At 39.8% G+C, this 19,858-nt stretch overlaps 1 protein-coding gene across 1 annotated transcript; it reads right to left on the minus strand.

Moving 5' to 3' along the window:
- Positions 1–2,492: 2,492 nt before the first annotated feature.
- On the minus strand, positions 2,493–19,622 carry sfxn5a (sideroflexin 5a; the record flags this gene model as incomplete). Its single annotated transcript, XM_079232186.1, has 14 exons — positions 2,493–2,651; positions 3,761–3,878; positions 8,524–8,609; positions 8,703–8,818; positions 11,282–11,372; positions 12,746–12,811; positions 12,922–12,978; positions 14,039–14,092; positions 14,284–14,309; positions 14,809–14,863; positions 15,853–15,879; positions 16,242–16,319; positions 17,913–17,981; positions 19,575–19,622. The coding sequence occupies 14 exons, from the start codon at positions 19,620–19,622 to the stop codon at positions 2,574–2,576; spliced, it is 969 nt and encodes a 322-aa protein (XP_079088312.1). The 3' UTR covers positions 2,493–2,573.
- Between the last annotated feature and the right edge of the window lie 236 nt (positions 19,623–19,858).

Here is a 19,858-nt window from a genome sequence, read left to right on the forward strand (position 1 = left end):
GGAGAAGGTCAGCACGATTAACGAGAGCTGCGCCTCTCATTTATCTGTTAGGAAAACAATTAGAGGGGGAAACTCCGGGCCGTCTCCCTAAACGCCGCGTCTCCTGTCGCCTGAGTCAGCAGAGAGAGAAGAGAGTTCAGGGATCCACCAACAGAAAAACAAGAGTCTCTCCAGAGGAGCAGAGTGCTGCGAGGTGGGGGAAGGAGGCGCCGCATCCCTGCTGCTGCCGCTAAGGTGTCGCTGAGCTGAACTGAAAGACAACGATCGGTTGGATCGTCACTGTTTGATTACCTGTTTTCTGCGAGATGAAAGAAGCCTCCTTACTTATTTTTTCACCCCAGCTAGCACTACAAATTACATGTGTTTTATTGTTCGTTATAAAAGTGCATGTTGAGCGATAAATCATGCAGCGTCGTCACATTGCATCAGTTTCAGTCAGGCGGCACACTGAATTACAGCCTCATTACTGACAAAGGAAGACATTCTAAACATCTTCAAAATTACTGACAAAACAGTTGGATTCTGCTCTCCATGGACTGTGACTGAAATTACCTAATTTGAGATATTTGCATATGATTCTGACACGTGCAATTAAACTGCAGTGTGCTAGAGATCAGATGAAATCATTTTAAAAAATCCTCTGAAATATGAAACACGTTTATGAATGTTTGAGTGTTTGTCGGAGATTTTTTTTTTTCCTTTTCAAAATTTATGACAAATAGATATCCAAACAAAATAGTTATATTAGAGCAAAACTCACACTGGTGTATTAGTCAATGTAGTTTAAGTGTTGAAATGTCATTCAGGGAAAAAGACATCAGGTTACATAACATTACATTCCTGAAGAGACTCAGCATTAAAGAGGGAAATTCTTCAGGCAGAACCAAACGGGATGCTGATTCCAAGAGAAGAGACCTGAAGGTTGTGTGTGTATTGTCTCACCGGGTTTGTGTAGCACAGTTTACTCCCAGCATCCTCCACTGATCCTGCATGTGGCTTCTTGTCTGCGTTCCCTTGCAAAAAATACTAATCGCACAGATCATGAGCACAGATAATACTCAAAGACAGGAAGTTTATATAAATCAAGTGCAGATACATACGCAAAGCCGTGTTTTCACAATAGTGCTTTAAGAAAAAATGTATACAATAAAAGAGACTTTAAAATATTTGTTTGTATATGAAGTGTTCGCTTTCTTTGACTGATTCCAGTGAGATAAAAAAAGAGCTAAATATTGGGATTAGTAACTTAATTAGGAGGTTTTCAATAAAAAAAGATGATATAGTGTTATTGGATGATTTCAAAAGAGATATAGATATGTTATAAAAGCTTTTAAAATAAATGTTTCCTCTTTAAAAAGTCATACATACACAGTATATCTATTACAGGGGTCACAAAAGAAGGTTGCTAAACCCTTCACTAAATAAACAAGACCAAACAAACTTTCAGTGATTTATCCTGATTTCATTCACAGTATTTACATAAACAATTCAGACCACAACTACAATCCTTCCTCAGTTTAAGGGAAGGCAACTTTTTTTTTCACTGATTATATTTGAGAGCCATTCTGCTTCCATAACATGTCGTCTTTGAGACATGTGAAGGGAAAATATCCCAAATACACATGTTGGTGTTTATTTCACTTTGTCCATTTGTGTCTGTAGATCCCAAATTGATAACACCTCATTTGTATATTCAAATTGTGATACAACAAATAATTGTCTTAATGCAAGTAATCGACACGGGAAATTAAATGGTGATTTGTATAGTTTTACCCTATTCACATGTAGTGAATAAAGACCTCTACCAAACAAGTTTAAAGGCTTTTTTTTTTTACTTTCCAGTTTCATTTCTATATATATTCTGAAGGTTTTTACAGATGATTTTGTTCTTACATCATATGTAGCATGATTTAAACAACATTGTATTTTTTAAAACACGGAGATAATGGATTCTTTACAAAGAGACTTCCCTCTGTAGAAACCTCTGACTTTGATACGTCAACACAAATGTGGAAATGTATGTAAATTAGCACATATCTGATAACATAATGTGTACTTCCATATGTAAAACATACACATTCAGAAAACATGTAATAAAAAAAAAATTGCATTAGTGCAAGTAATCAACTGGGGAAGATTCATGGTTGTATCCGTGAGTACAAATATTTACCCTATTTACTGTAGTTTCTCCCCTTCATCCACTTATTCTTCATGTTAATCTCCAGTTTATTGCCTGTTCATTGTGAAAAAGAAAGAAAGATACCATACATCCTTCAGAGTGGCTCAGTTATTGGTATTATTTCCACCATAAGTGTCCATGTAATAATAGGGATAATACTTTCTGAGGTGTCAAACATATATTTTCCTGTATCGCAATATGTCATCATGTGTTACTGCTTGTTTAACAAGCAACGTCTTGGCATAAACAACACATCTTCTGCCTTTCTCGGTAAACGTATGCTAACTTTCCACAGCCAAGTTTACCACGGTTCAGTCTCTGGCAGCCTCGGGGCGGTCTGAACCATGATGAGCGGCGGGGTCCCGTCTTCATGCGTCGGGGCTGCAGAGGTCACTCACAGGCCTTTATTGTACGTTACGATCTTACAATCCGTTGCCACTGCGATCTCCGGCTCCAGCTGATTCACACTGATCTGTGGGAGTCGAAAGCAGACGAAAAAAGGTCAACAGTGCAAATAAATGTTAACATGTGCGAGGTAGATGCATCCGTGAGGATCCACACGAGCCGCCGCTCAAAGATCTGAAACAGTTTCATTTGTAGCTAAGTAATTCTTAAAGGCTTTAAATGTTCTGTATTTACCACTAATGTGCAGAAAGAGCCAATTTGGCAAATGAAGGTCTAATTTGAAATATGCGTCTCCTAATATTTGAACCAGAGACAGATGGCTGTCGGAGTTGGAGGCAGAATCCTAATCAGACATCTTGGTAGGTGTGAAACAGGGAAGTGGGACAAATTGAGTAGGCAGGGGGTCCAAGGGGAGCAGCACATTCATGTTGCTTTTTAGGGAGTTTTCTCTTCTTTTTTTTTTCACCTGCTATCTTTGCGAATGTGCAAAAAAAAAGGACTTGTGAGAGAAAAACAGGCCCCTCTGCGGATTGAGAGGCAGCTTTTCACAGGACTGTTGGCGACACATATGTCTGAAGTTTTTTTTGCCATATGGCTGTCTGAGCTTTTTCCAGTGGTAATTAAATCCTACACATTTTTAAAGCCAGAGCTAGTTGGCTTGTGTCAGTGAGTCATTTGGCAGAGGGAAGACAAAGAGAGCCGGAGTTAAAAAAGTATAATAAAACCACTCCATAGTAATTTCAGTAGAATTACACACTGAAGCTAGATCTCAGCCAGAGAGCAGACCATGACAGAGCAGGTTAAGTCTCAGAGGGCTCTGCCTCATTATGAGAGAGTCTCTGGGTGTCACTATTATACATACAAAGCGAAAGAGTCTTCTCCTGACATTTGATAAAATCATAATCTATACTTTCAAATGATTTAACACAATACTCGTGACATCGATACACAGTTAATGAAAGGGTTCACATTCACATAGAAATTTGAACAACAGGGCTTTGCCACCAGAGTGACGCCATTTTGTCCGATTGCCAAATAAAACATACATTTGTTTGTAGATCAACTTCAAACGAAGCAGTGTTAGAAGGCCAATACGCTGCACGACCATGTATGGTTTGATTGTATCTCAGAGGAAAGACATGTTCCTGAGTTGAAAAGTGGTTTGGGAGGACGAACCTGGGACATCTGTGGGAAGAGACTGATGGCGAGAGGCAGAGCCAGGCCGAAGGCGGCGAGGCACACCAGACTGTGGACGGGCAACACGAGTCTCCGTCGTCTCTGCAGGAGAGGAAGCCTGGTGGAACACAGAGGAGAAAGAACCACCCCGACTCTATTTATATTACGGTTAACAGACAGATAGGTGTTGTTGTGGTGCTGGCACTGGTGATGGAATGCATCTTCCACAAAGGTTTTATGCAGACACCAATACCACACACATTTTCAAAAAGTATTTAAACATTACAAATAGTACATTTCCTGTGGATCAGAAAATAATTTGAGAAACTTGAAAAACAAGCACAGTTCAGATCTTTGCTTTTATTATCATTTGCTTAGAATCCTACAAAGGCCATTTGTTGTTGTGTTAACTCAAATATTCCCTCATAAATGTACAAACAGTTTGGAAAACACTGAACCATCAATCACAAAAGCTGCGTTTTGAACAAAACAGACTTTTTAAAAGAATGTTTTAAATCTCCAAAAATACATTTTCTCGTCTCAGCCCATATTTCCTCCCTGCCCTCCGTAGTATTATCCCCTCTTCAGTGGGACAGTGAACCCAGCAGGAGCTTAAGAAAGAGCCGCTCCATCTCTCCTCCACCAGCGCCGCCTCTCTCCCTAACGAGGAGAGCTACTGCCTAATGAGGGAGCTCATTAACACATATGGCTTCTATGCTTAAATTAGGCTACACACACGCCACACACACACACACACACACACACACACACACACAGAAAAGTCAATGGGAGAAAAGTTGCAAGGTTTGAGAGTGATGAGGGACGGTTTGGGCAGTTTGAAGTTTGAAAATCAGGTGAAAAACTTGATATTATCCCAAATTAATGACACAATTTCACGCAATGCTGGCTGCGTGAACGTTCCCTGAATGACCTGGCCGCTGGCCATATCATGGTTGAGGTCTTCAAATGAATGGAATATTCCTGGTGACTTGAGTTTCTGCCAAATACAGATACAACACTACGTTACCATAGTAACAAACACTACCTTTATATACTCAAAGAGCAGTAGCAGTCATATCGGTATGTGTTTTCCTGACTAAAATGGATAATAGTGATTATATACAGTTGCATTTGCATGAATGCCACAAATTAATATCACGAAATAAGCATAAAATATGGTGCTTTCTGAACATTGTTTTTATGTTAGTTTTGACCTTTTGTTCAGTTACTTTCTAGTCCTGCAGAACCAGCTGTAGTCTAAACGGATGTTTGTGAAGTGAAACAAATAAACTGTAAAGCAGGTTTTTCTAATTTCAACACTAAACAAACACTGTGTGAACCAGGCGGGGGTGATGATGAACATGAAAATGCAACGGAAGTCAAGAAAAGCCAGAGGGCGTTTCTTTGTCAGCAGCGGAAGAAGCTACTGTTGAGATCTCAGGTTGTTTTCTTTGTTTTCAATAGTTAACAGTTCAAGAGTTCAGCACATTTCCCCTCATGTGCTAACATAACATTACGTTACCTTATGGAATATTGCCAGGTTCTGTTTTATTTGTATGTTGCGCACAGCATGGCGGTCACTCGTGGCAAAGAGTTACACACTTCCTGACAAAGGTATCATGCTATTTCACGAGTACGGAGATAAAGCGCCTCGGGGTCGGCTGAAGTAAGAAAACTAAAATCTTTGCATATGTTTTATGAGGTAGTAAAACACCCAACACACCTCACAACAGCGAGGTCTACTTTTTGGTACTAATGTTTTTGCATTTAAGTGCATTTATGCACCTTAATGTGCTTCAATTTGTTTTATTGGCCAAAACAACAACATTCCCATGTTGTTGTCTTAGTCTCTAAACAGTCTCTCTATCAAGTTTCCCAAACATATAGACATCATTTATTATCCTGACATTAAACAACATCACATGACCACCTCTATTTCCATATCATCGAATCGTAGAGATACCGTTTCTTTCCCAAATCCTGTTCCCTGTGTATTCAGGCTGAAATGATTCTCAGTGCACGAAGGCCGAAAACGAAGCTTAAGACAGAAAGCTTTGAATGTACTTCTGGCTCTGCAGCCTCCAACAGCGACCGAAGCACATGGAGGACAGAGCCTGCTGTCACTGCCTTGAATCTGCTCTCAGCGGTGTCATCCATCATGGAGGGGCCGCGGCAGGGAGCCGTCCCTGTCCCCTTGTTCTCGCTCCATTGAGAGCCAGTGAAGCCGACATAGAGGAACGCCGATCACAACCCGCCTGCAACCACCGGACCACCTCACACAGCCTCTCCGTCTCCTCTTCCCGCTCAGTCATGCAGCTGCCAGGAATCCCAAACACACCTGTGCAGCCCCCCCCCCCCCCCCCCTCCGAGATTGTGCCGATCAAGGGCTTACAAAGATGGCCACATTCCTCGGCACACCGCCATTAATCACACGGCATCCGTATAAACACATCGCATCATTTTATACATCATTACGATCGGATCTCACAAAACTGAATCTCTGCGATGGAAGAGGTTCATTGAATGGAATAGGAGTTCTGACAATGAAGGAATTTGTATTATTCACTTCTGAATTATCATTTAATTAGGGGTCATTCAAATGTCTAATTAATCTAACTTGTATTATACCAGAGCACCACTTCCATTACAGCATTGGTCTCTTATTCCTGTGTAAATATGCTTTAGCTCACATCAAGTGATGCATTTATTTGAAACGGGCATAAGTCACAATCGATGAAAGGATAAAGAAAAGCAGGAATTCCAGGATTTGAGCAAGTGGTTAGCATGCCCGTCTTTCAATCAGAGGATCGGTGGTTTGAGCCCCGGCTCTGCTAGTCCATGTTGATGTGTCCTTGAGCAAGACACTTAACCCCAAATTGCTCCCCGTTGCTCTGTCTACGGTGTATAGAGCAACAATGTAAGTCACTTTGGATAAAAGTGTCAGCTAAAGGAAAAGTAATGTAATATAATTCCAGGGGGAAATAAACAAGTGAAGGGAGACAACTGTCTAAGGACAAAACGCCATAATGAGTAGAAGCAGAAGCGGCTCATCTTTAAGTAGATTTGCCCTGTTGTTTATCAGTTACAATCAAAACCGTCAATATTTTATGTTGTTTCTGTGGCAATAGAAGCTGTAAAGCTCCACAGCAATGAGCACTTTAAAACCTTTTGTCAACCACCCTATTTTTAGGCCCTTTCCTCGAAAAATGCATACTCAAACTAAAAAGGGTGTATCGCTGCAACCACTAGGGCTATTTGAATAATTTGGGTGTTATAATAAAAGGTACACATGTGAGATTTTGTTCAGATGTGTTAATAACTGTCTATATGTTACTGGTTAAGAGTAGGGGTGGGAATCGCCAGAGGTCCCACGATTCGATACTATCACGATACTTGAGTCACGATTCGATATTATCACAATACTGCGATACTATCACGATACTGCGATATATTCAGTATTGCAATATGTTGAGTATTGCAATTTATTCCTTTTTTTTCAACTGCAAATTGTCCCCAAATGAAAACTTTGTCAATATATTTGATCGAATAAGATAAAGTTTTCAGTCTGTTCATCTCACTTCAATCATTTTTATTGCAGCAAAATGTGATTGTCAAGCAGACAAACTGAGCAACATGTCATAAATGTTGCACCTGACAAACTGAACTCCTTGTAATACTGTTTGTATTACAGTCTTACATAGTCACGTCATTTGCGCCGGAGAGGGGGCGGGGCTTATCTCTGTGCGTGTAAACAGTTTTCATTTACGCCATCCACCATGGAAATAACCACTAGCTCTGCTTTATACTTGTTGTAGAAATCCCAAAAACGCCGGAACATCAAACGCCCTCGTGTCTGGGTTCATAATATTATCCGTAGGCGCACACAGCGAGGTGAATTTCACCGACTTCACCAGGAAGTGTGTCTGAATGGCGGCCGCTTCCAGCGCTAGAGCACCAGCAGCCGGTTTGATTCATGCTTTTTTAACGTCTTTGACCAGCGCCGTGTCGCGAGTGTTGTCCTGTTTGTCGAGCAACAGCTGAGCGAGCAGCGGCGCTACGAGTGACAGGAAGTCAAGATGTACGGCGCATTTCTAATTTCTTTCTCCAGTGTCTCCATTTTTGTTTCCTTCCTTCCTGCTTCACTTTGATGAAGTGAAGCAGAACAAATTTAAAGAGGGTTTAGTACAAAGATAATTCAGGCAAGGAAAATTTGCATTGGGGCACATCTGTGACAAGGTAATTTTTTCATGTACCAAACCATACTTTTCACTTATATATTACTCATGGTGTTCAATACATCAAAATATAGCAGTTTAGGGTTTTTTTTCATAAAGCAAGCTATGATTTACAGTTTTATATAACAATAGCTCAGTCTGCCCCCCATTGGGGGGGATGGGTTTCTAAAAGGTTAAAGTGACACTAAAACAAGAACCTTTTGCTTATTACACTTGAGTATAACTTGCGATATTCTATATTTTGGTTATTGTGAATACATCTAATACAAAGACCAAATACCACCAACTTCTTGGACTTTAAAATACAGTGGACACCAGTATTGAAACCCAGGCTACATATTAAGAGTAAACAACGTTGAGTGCTTTTTCAAATATGATTCAAATTTAATTAAAATGTCAAATGAAAAATTATAATTTGGTTTTCCTCCTATCCTTAAACTATATCTCTATAGAAGCCAAACAAGTTCATTACTTTTGAGAGAACTGACCAGTTCATGAAGGATAAAATAAGATAATGCAGTCTCTTACTTTTCCAGCACAGCCATGATGATGGGAGGGAGCATCAGTATCGGCATGGGCAAGACCACTCTGGTGAGAGCGGTTTCTAAAAGTGCCTGTCACAAACAAAAATACATTTTGTAAACGAACACAGCTGCAGCTGAAGATTTCACTTCAGATAAAATAAAAACCATGTAAAAGCGACGTACATGCTTGGCGGCCACTTTCGACGTCCCCACCACGTTCCCGTTGTCGTCGAGCACGCTGATGCCCTCTGTCAGCTCAGAGTTTCTCATGAGAACCACGTTGCAGATATTTGCGGTCGCTGGAGGGAGGCGAGAACGTTTAAAACAATGTAAAAGTGAACTCTTTTGTCTTTTCATTCAGCAGGGCTTTAAGATCAGGCAGTGCCGTTGGAGCAGGAAGAGGTTCAGTTGCTCGCTCAAGGGTACTGTGGCAAGCGCTGCAAGATTAAGGGCTTACATCTTGGACAACAGTCAAATCATATTCTTGTATTTCCTGCATTAATTAAAGAATTATTCAAACAATATTTTGACTTGACAAAATACTTATCCCATTATCATGTGAAAACGTGTTTGACAGTTTTAAAGAAGTTGTGATGTTGCGATCACAAAGTAGGACACACATTCATGTCCTCAGGATCTTTCATAACCTTTTCATGTATCACGATCATCTGGTAAAATCTATTTTGGGGTAAAATGTTTCTTCATGACCAAATACCTTCAAAGCAAATGGGTTTAGTGTTAATTGGCTGATGGTAACGCGCAGGAGAAAATGGTAAACATCAAAGCGCTACGACCATTTTCATATTGTCGCTTTGACGCAAACAGGTAGGAGGTTCATCAACATTAACATTAAAGTGAGTTTTGGGGATATTTTGTTGGATAATGTGTCTCAGACTTAAGCATGAGCATGTAATTGTTGCCATTGTGAGAATGTTGTCATAATGATGTTCAGCATTAGCTCAAAGCATCGCTTTCCTCTCTTGCCTTCTTTGGAAAATGATGTCTTTTAGACATAAAAGACATAAAAAAAATTTAAATCATTTATACAGTGAGGAATTTTTACATTTTACACATATAACTATTATTTAATGTCCGTTTGGAAGTCAATAAACGTCTGCCGACTTTACTCACTGAAAAGACTACATCTCCGGCGTGTGTGTGTGTGTGTGTGTGTGTGTGTGTGTGTGTGTGTGTGTGTGTGTGTGTGTGTGTGTGAGAGAGAGACTCAAGTTAGTCAAATCAGCAATAAACACCGTGACCAAGGTGACCGATGGGTCGACAAACATCAGTTGTTAACAGCAGTGTTGTCACCCTGTGATTTATTCACGAAAGCCAAAGTGAACCCAAATGTATGTTAATATAGATGGAGCTTTCTCCTTGACTCTAATAGGAATAAGAAAAACTCATTTTAGAGAGTTTAGTGGTGGCGCCGCGAGCCTTTTTAATTTAAGACAACAGCGTTGGGAGTTATCTTTTCGACGGCTGCAGGGCGCACAAGGCGCTTTGTGAGGGGAATTCAATTGACTGAGCAAATCGCTCTTTTTACCTACAAGGGATTTTTTCTATTTTTATCCAGACCAATTAACAGAAGGACAGATAGTGGGATTTTAGCAAGGAATAACAAAAACTACAGCAAACGGATCAAATAATAATAATAAAAAAAGGTTTGTAACTCAAGTAATAAAAGACATCAAAGTAATTATAAAATTGAATCAATTACTGCAAAGTCTGTACAGTTCAATGCCTAAATATCTGGCTGTAATTTGCAATTATTTAAAATAATTACATGTATGTACATTCTAATTGCCGTCTAATACCTCGTGGTATACTGGGAATGCATTAAAGAACTTTTCACATAATTACGGAAATATGAATAATAATTAAATCATGATTAACATCAAATTATCCCCATAAATGTCTGGCGGAGTGTCTTTCCCTCCAGTTCTACATTATGGTCTTCATAATCTAATTGAATGACAGGCCGCTGCTTGATTAGGTTATTACAAATAAATCTAGCCTTAAGTAAGCAAACAAAATGAAGCGGGTGAAAATTCAAACAGCACTTTACTTTTGCCCGCTTCAATTAGCCTATTTAATTACCTTATATATGGCCCGACCAAAACAACAACAGCAACAACAATGAACGAACATAAATCAGGTAAATGAGGCCTTGACATAGACGCCACTTTAGGAGTAATTATCCAATTTGTTTGTGGCAGCAGAGTTCTAACAAGCAGCCAATTACCAGGCAAAGGCTGAGCTGTAGAAACCTGTTGATTTAATTAAAAGAACCACTATGGTAAGAGAGGGGGGGGGCAAACAATTTAATTATGAGCAAGTGGCATTCTGGGACACGGGTCTATACCCCTGGGTGTGTGCTTGTGGGAGAGTGGCATGAAAATCAGCTTTGTGTCTCCCAACACAACTCAGACCCCGCAGACTGGAGAACGGACTGCGAGGAACCGAATGGAACGCAGCTGTGTATGCTAACGTCCAATGGTTCACATGCTAAACTAAAGCATAGGCTAACCAGAACGCTAGCATAGTAATGCAGTTTGCGCTTCAGCTATGAAATGATAACATACTGTAAAAAAAATAAATAGAGGTTTTATTTTAAGCATAGAGAAACCCTGGTCCCCTTATCCAGTCAGTTAGTTACACATTGTGAACTCAAACATCTACTAATTTAGTTTAAAAGGTTTTGGTGGAGAACTGCAGGTCTAATCCCCGTCCGTTCCATTAAGGGAGCTCTTTGAACTTACCCACTGCTGGGAAGGGGATGAACCTCTGCACCAAAAGCCTGGTGGTTGGGCTGAAGCGACTGGCTTTCTTGATTAACACGTTCAACCCGACCTGAAGGCAAACCAGACACACATCAGCCTCTGACTGCATGTTATCAAACCAATGATACGCAAAGGGATTAATGTTTGAATAAGTGGGCTTTCAGCACAGAAACAAAAAAACAAGCACTTTGTGTCAGAAATGGTACAATTGGTTAAGGAATAGAAGATAAACAATGAAATACAGTCCTGTATTTTAACACACTGCAGAGCTGTAGTCAAAAAGTTATGCTCTCAGATAACACACCACCATGCTACATCAGCCTCCGGCTCTCCCCAGCCCGGCGGGGGGTCGTCACCAGAGCGGACGTTTAATTGGAGAGCTCCAGCCCTCCCACCCCCACCTCCACGCCCGTCAGTCCGCCCTCCAGACACCCTGTGATTTTTTTTCCTGTGCTTGTTGACGTTGTCAAGCCTGAGGGCAGCCGCCGGATGAGCGCCCAGCGGGACCAGTAATTGGCTCGGTTTGAGCGCTGTGTCCACACTATGGCTGAGTCAGGCAGGTGTGTGAACGTGTGTTATACTCTTTTGACATTTGAGTCTTTGATGACAAAAAAGGTAAAAGGTTCAACTGATAAAGGGTGTTGTGATGGCTGGTATTCAAGGGTTTATGCTTGAATTTGGCCATTTTCCTTTCAAATCAAGTGAAATTATTTGGGGTTTGGCCTACAAATGCATTCCTCTCAGCAGTTAAACCATTAAACTCTGCACTGAAGCCCAGATTAATGACTATGATTAATAATGTGTATTGGGTAAGGGAGGCAACTGGGTGGAGCTTTGGCACACATCACAACCAAACAGACAAGTCTCAGAAGACAACACCATTTGATAGCAGGTGGGCCACAAAATCAGATGGTCTTCACACGATTATCGTGGGCAAGAGAATTCACAATAATGATATTATCGTTTTCTAGAAGAAAACAATTAAATTAAATTAAATTCATCTTTAACTTAGTTTAATGTGCGTTTTGTCTCTTTTTTAGAAAGTTAATTGCATTAAGATACAAGTGTTGGGAGGTGGAGTGAGAGAAGGTCTGTAACCATAACTGTGTACATAAAATCATTTAAGAAGCACTGGCTTATTTACACAATATTATCATATGTGTATTATTAACACTATATCTATATTTCATTTTAAAATATCACGGTTATACCGCTCTATCAAGACACCCCCAATTGCAGGTTTCACAGACTTTTTATGTGGTTCAACTTACAAACATCTGTCAATGTCAACTCAATGTCAACATTATGCTGATATACTGGTCTTTCCCTGGTTTCAAAGAAAGCATGGATCAATAAGTGACTCAGCTATTGTTGTGCGATGACATCGACTCTTTGGAGTCACAGGGACGGTTCAGTTGGAGCGGAAGCTTTACAGGAACTCACAGCAATGGAGACTGCGCTGGTCACTGCTCCGAGGTATCCCAGGAAGAATTTGGAAGCTGGAGTCGGCTAACGTGAAAAGTAAGTACAAGTACAATATGAACACATTTCATGGAGCTCTGTTTGTCTACAGAATGTATGCGTCAAAATGAGACTGGGTCACTTTACTAATCCAGTACCTTGGAGGCGTTACGGTTGCTGTAGTTCACACAGGCATTGTGACTCTGGTTTAACCACTGGAAAAGGAAAGGAAGTCAAAAGCTTGTTAGTAAATGTGCTGAAATATGACTCTGATTAAAGCTGCTACATTCAACATTTGTGTGTCTCTGGCCGGTTAATTAGTGTAAGCAAAGGGGACTATGGAGGTTCTTGACCATGGAAAATACATATATTTTATATTTTATATATATATATATATTTTTTTTTTTAAATATACAAATGCAGAAGTAAGACACAGATACATTAGCAAACAAAACAATTAGACACAATTTCCTCGTCCCTTCCACAACAGGCCCACCACCCGACGCCTCAGCTTTCCACTAAATATCCGATTGGATTGTGGATATTACACATATTTTAAGCTTAAAATTAATTTCCTAGCTTTTTCCTGAGCTTTCAACTGTATCTCACTGACGTCTGAAGTGAATAGAGCAGCCAAAAGTTTGGGGAAAAGCTAGATGATCCTTGAGTTAAATTATTTCTTTGTATTACTGCAGAAATGAGATGATGACAGTCTGACTGCCACGAGCAGTATGTTTATTAGTATATTTAAAGGGCCAGTGTGTAGCATTTCGGGGGATCTATCAGCAGAAATTAAATATAATATTCATAACTTTGTTTTCATTGGTGTATCACCTGAATCTGAAAATCATAGTGTGTTTGTTATGTTAGAATGAGTCCTTCATATCTACAGAGGGAGCAGGTTCTCTTCACAGAGGTACGATCGGCCTCTGAGCGAGGCGAACGGCACTTCCACGGTTTTGCACTCGATGGCTGACGTTACCGCAGTGTTGAAAAGGGAAAGTCGAGCGAACGGGTATTCAGTTGGTTGTACTCGACCTCATCGGTAGAGGCCTCCAAATCCTACACACTTTACCTTTAATGTAAAACCACAACTTCCAAATCTTATACTTTTATCAACATTGTTAAACATAAACATATACATTCTCTGACTGGTGAATACTGGAACTCTTACAGAAATGTTGATTAATTTGTGTCATCATTATAAATAAATGACGTTTTCATAATATATCGTCAGCCTGAGTTGTACAGGTCAATAAGCCAGTATTCATTTACCTGCCAGAAGATAGTTGACAACAATGTTTGATTTGGTAGCAGGAGGCCAACAACCTGCACAAAGATATAAAACCCTTTTACGATACGATTACAAAATACAGACTACTAAAAAAAGGCACAGTGAGAGGAGAGTCTTGGTTTAAAACAATATATTCATGAAAGCGTACAATACATCTATATGTGAGGATGAACTGTAATGAAGTAATTACAATATATATTACGACTGGATTTGAAAAAAATCTTACCACTGGTGTGCCAAATGGGATAAAACCTGTTTAAAAAAAAAAAAAGAGTCAGCGTTCTCCTTGTTCATCATTTTACATTCATAATTGTTTGGTTTTCTGCTGCCAGATTTAAAGATCTTTAAAAACACACAGCTCTGGGTCTTCTAACTAGTCTACACGTGTAAGATGGAGGTAGAAGATTCTCTGACATATCCAGAGCGGGGGTCCGGACATATCAAGTCTCTTTCTCCTCCCTGGTTCTCTTCCACCCTCTTCTTGCAAAAAATGTGCAAAAAAGGTGCTTTGAGACCAGACCAAAATACTTGTGTTTGCTTCTCCAGAGAGCCTCGAGAACTTCTCCATCACCGTGGGAGAGAGGTTTTAATCAGCGCCCAGCTGAGTGTGACCTTTTTCCGGGCCCGAGACAACCTGAAGAACCCCGTTGAGCCGTGACAGTTCCCAGGGTGAACGACGCCTCCATGTTGGACCACATAACAAGCCCCTAGACCCCACTTCCCCCGAGGCTTCCACACCAAGCTACTGTACCTGACATCCGAAAGGGCATGAGGATCTTCTCCCCCGTGTCAGGGTGGATGATGGCCTGCAATAAGAGCGTAATGACTAGTATCAGATGATAAGGAGCACCGATTTGGGTTACTTCATTTAAAATGTATTAGGGAGAGTTTTGCTGTGGGCTTGGAGCAACAAAGGATTACTACTGAACTTACATATAGTGTACGAGGGCACTATCATGTCTGAAATGGAAATAGGCCTCATATAATATTTAGCCTAAACAGCTCTGCCATACAGCCCATAAAAAAGAAGACCAACTAACAATAGTTGTCAATTTACATCAAATGCTTTTAAACCTTTTATCCAGATACAGTTTAAACCCTCCCAGCGCGGTTTAAGAATCATCTTCAATTCCTAGTGCATGCTGGGTGAGATTTGGGTGTATTTACATCCGTATTTAGAACCTGTGATCAGATCATGCGAGATGCATTTCAGTGATGAGTTCAGTGTTAACAAAACACTGAGATTTGATTGCTTTAAAAAAAATAAAATCTGTAGAAAAAGCCTTTTAAAAAAAGAAATGGGGAAGGGCCACTCTTGACATGAACATATTGAATAAGATAAAGCTATAATGAGCACAGACCTCCATGTCATACTCTATTAAAATACAGTTCAATTAAAAATATAAATAATTAAAATCATTAAGTTTATTCATAAACAGCTTTATAGTTGTTGCTGGTTACATGTTACTGTAAATACGTTTCTGTTGGTTTGACCACCTGCACCTGCAGTTCAGTGTCTAATGAGCAGTGGAGTTAATGCCACTCGCCTGCTTCACTTTATCATTTCCATACAGTATATGCAGCATTACAGACTTTTTTTAGTGTCGTGTTGTACTGTTTTTTTTGTCCAATCCGTCTATTTGTTAAACTTTAAATGCAAACTTTAATAAAAAGATGAATGAATATAAAAACAATACAAATACTGTCTCGCACAAGGACACTTCAACATGCGGAGACAGTAGAGTCCAAGGATTAAATTGCCAAAAAGTGAATGAATAAGAGACAAACGTCTTACCTGCTTTATTTTTTGAGCTTGCCAAAGCTGTGGAGACAAATAACAAACTTCTTTCAATGGGGGGGAAAAAACTTTAATTTGTGAGCACAGGCCAGTTGATTTAATTTTTTTTTAACCCAAGTAATGTAAAGACTTGCTCTAAAAACTGCTCTGGATATATACAACTGTAGTATATAACTTGTAGGTTATATCCATAAAACCATAAAATAATGATAAGCAACATTTAAAAGTCTATAATGGAAATATTTGGCTGCTTTTACATCTCCCTTGCTATTCTTGCTTTTCTAACTTCTAAATGCTTCAAAGACACCTGGTTATTTCACCCTTCTGTCGACCAATCAACACACCCTGAACAATGTCAATGTCAGCTCAAGTGTTTGTGTCTTTACCTGAGCATCTGTCACTGCCGGGGGCAGAGCTCCTCGTTTGAAGCGGTCCAGCAGCTCCACAGACTCCTGCAGCCGCCTCTGATTTTACCAAAGAAATAAAAGTAAGTAAAATGTTAAATTAGGTGAGGTGAGGGAGGTCTATCCTGGAGACTTGGAGGTGTTTTTTATACTCCACTATTTAAGCCACACAGCTCAATTCATGATAACTACTTTTCACTCAAACTTTCATGCTGATTTTCATTTGACAAATGAGTTTCCTAAAGGGTAATGAGCAGCTTACTGTGGAGTGATCATTGTCTAATGCTGAGCAAAATACAAGATCATGTGGCCCAATTTGTTCTAATGAGCTTGCCATCTGTATATGTGTGTGTGTGTGTGTGTACGTTCCTTTCCCTGCATTTGTGTGCGTTCGTTTTAGCGGTGCACTTTTGCTTGTGCGAGAATGAGGTTGTGTGTGTGTGTAAAATTATGGCTATCCTTGTTCCACTGTCGTCATTAGGGGCAAGTTAGGGCTACGCCTGGCCCAGCAGGGTGCAAGGTAGGTGTGTGTGTGTGTGTGTGTGTGTGTGTGTGTGTGTGTGTGTGTGTGTGTGTGTGTGTGTGTGTGTGTGTGTGTGTGTACACACTCTCCACCCCTCACAGCTGCCCCACATGTCCACACCTTGTCACATCCCAGGAGCCACTGCCGCTATTACTGTCACCAAAGAGCCCGCTAACAGCTTCATTACCCAGAGCACCAGAGCACTGATGACTCCATGAACAAAATTACCAAAACACAACAAAGACCTGGAGAAATATCCCGACAGGCAGACCAGAAAGGTTTGACCACAGATGTGGTTCCCAGTGAGAGAGGTATGTTAGTAAATTAAAATGATTTTCAAGAACATTTTAAGAAAAGTAATTACCAAGCCAAATTCAATGCCTTTTAGGTTCCCTTCTATTCATTTCTCCTCCGTAAATGTTGGCTTCATGTATCATTATTGTGCTGCCATTTTTGCCCAGACTTTTTTTTTTTTTTTACCTCAATTGACTTTGTAAATGTAGGTTACATAAAAATGTAAAAAAAAAATTGTGGTTGTTACCTCACTTTTCCCTTTACAAAAGCAAACCAAAAAGCTAAAGTAATTTAACGAACAACCATTTTGCCTTAACAGAACAAAATGGACAGGAAATTCATAACATATTTACTGTTCTGTTAGTTTCATCTGAATATCTCAAAGACTGCAACTAAAAAGCATCTGCATGTATTACTGGGAGTGGTGGCAACACCCGACTGAAAAATACACAATTTACAAGTTTCACTCAGGTGCGGACCGCTGATTAATCCAGATCCAAATGATTGTTTACGTTCATAATGATCATTTTGGGGCATGGCTTTGTTTGGAGGGAGACCTGAAGGGACGGGCTGTCAGATTTGACGACTTGGTGACTTCTTCGCTAGATTTAGCAAATCTTGGAGCTAGTGCTGCTTGCTACTTTCCTTAGAGAAGATCTTTCTGTTCAATAATTTATTTAATATGGTGTTCAATTTTCAATTTTTTTAACATGACCAACCCATGGCTTTAAGCCATGCACATAGTCCTTCACAGATTGATCGGAACTTTAATTTACAGTTCTAAACGGATTAAACTATGACTCACCAGATCATAATAAATCACTACGTGTGTGTACCTCTGGCACGAAGAGTGTGCTCGGGTCAATCACATCCAGGAAGTGCCTGAACCGACCAAAAAAGGTGTTCTAAGAGAAGGAGAAGAAAATACATCATACGAACAATTTGACATTCCATATTTAAAAGAAATACTAATAAAGTCTTTTACCTAAACATCATTACCAACAAAACAATAAAGAAACGATTTTTGATTCAAATTGTGGTCTTTTAAAGTTTGCGTTTTTAAAGTGTGAATACTGTTCATACCCGAGTTGGGATGAGAATGTTCAGAAAATATCTCCTATATAGGTAAAATTAAATGATCCAATATAGGAATCCATATCTGATTCTGGATGGTGTCTTTAAGCAGAGAGAGGCAGACAGATTCCAGCTGTCACCCAGAAAACAGCGACATTACAGCGTGCCAGCTGTTTTAACACACCAGGTGGAGCCCCCTCATTAATACCGCAGACAAACTGTTTCCTAGCTGCATCTTTTCAGGACCCGAATCTACTCACACCATTTGCAATTAATTTCTATAATGACTGTGACAAAAATACCTTTTTCGATCATTTATTCATAACTGGGCATAAGGAATAATTTCAGAGATACAGCAACACACCACGCAGCACTGAGAGGCACCCGCCATCCCCCCTAACTTGAGTTTAATTACACTAACTGTTAATTTGGATGAAAATCTGGTATCTGACTCACTGCTGTGCCTTGTGACATCCTGAACATATGGACGGCTGGTAAAAACATAGATATTTTTTTTTTAAACGTATAAGTCAGGGATAACAGCAGCGTCATCATTGTTAGACTGTATTCTGTGACCCGTCAAGATATAGACCTCCTCTTGATGTTTTTAATAGTCATTGGTCATTGGTTTGAAAGTTAATGCCATAAATATATCCAAGCACTACTTTCATATTTTTAAGAAGAAACTCAAAAATATATGCAAACAATTCTCACTTCAAACAGTCCAAATACTGTTAAACCTGCAAAGGTATGTAGCTCCAGCATGTATTTCTGTAATTTATCTATCACTAGTTCAATATAGTATTTACAATTTCATAAAGTTATGACAGCTTGTTTGTTAATAAAAAGTATATGGGTTGAGAATAACCCTTTTCACAGAAAACATTTGGGCATTGAAGGGTTATGTACAGTTGTATTTAATACTATTATTGATGCTGTATTTCACGTAGGCTCACTGGAATAGTTCATTGGGACACTTAAGGGTACACACATTGTTTGTTAAATTTCAAATTCTTTTTTACATTACAAAATGTTTGTATAAAACTCTGCTTGAAACTCAAGTAGAGTACAAGTACCCCGAATGTGTACTTAAGTACAGTAACAGTTACTCAAGTAGTTTCATGTCATGTGTCGCTAGTACTAAGAGACCCAAAGTAAACCTGAGTCAATACCAGTCTAAACACACTTGGCCATTACAGATTAATCCACTGAGGCCTTCAGGGTCACAAAGTGTTAGCTCACTTAGTTGTTTTCAAGAGACAACATTGGACTTCACTCTCTTAACATGTTCACTAAAGATAAACAATTATATAACACGAATGTGACCATTACATCTCAACACATCTACTGGTGCATGAAGTGCGCATATGCAGTAAAGTTAGCGTTGCTGTGGCAAACTTTAATCGATATAACAATAAAAGTACCTGGTCGAAACGAGACCTGCCATGCTGGAATGTGACATATTCAGACATGGTTCTGCAAAAAGAAACGCGAGTGTACACCAGTCTGTCTCTTCTCTAACACCCCACGCTACGAGCTGTAGAGCTGTTCGTTCAAGGTTTAGCCGTTCAGTGGCCAGGTGGCATTATGGGTAATGTACTTCTCCAGGGCTACATTGCTGGGGAAAAAAGCGGTTTAGCGGACTACATTTCCCACGAGGACTTGCTTTGTTTACGGCATTGTTAAAAGGGAAGTTAACGGGGTGAAA

This window comes from Taurulus bubalis, assembly GCF_910589615.1.
Source record: "Taurulus bubalis genome assembly, chromosome: 1".
In the NCBI taxonomy this organism is placed as follows: Eukaryota; Metazoa; Chordata; class Actinopteri; order Perciformes; family Cottidae; genus Taurulus; species Taurulus bubalis.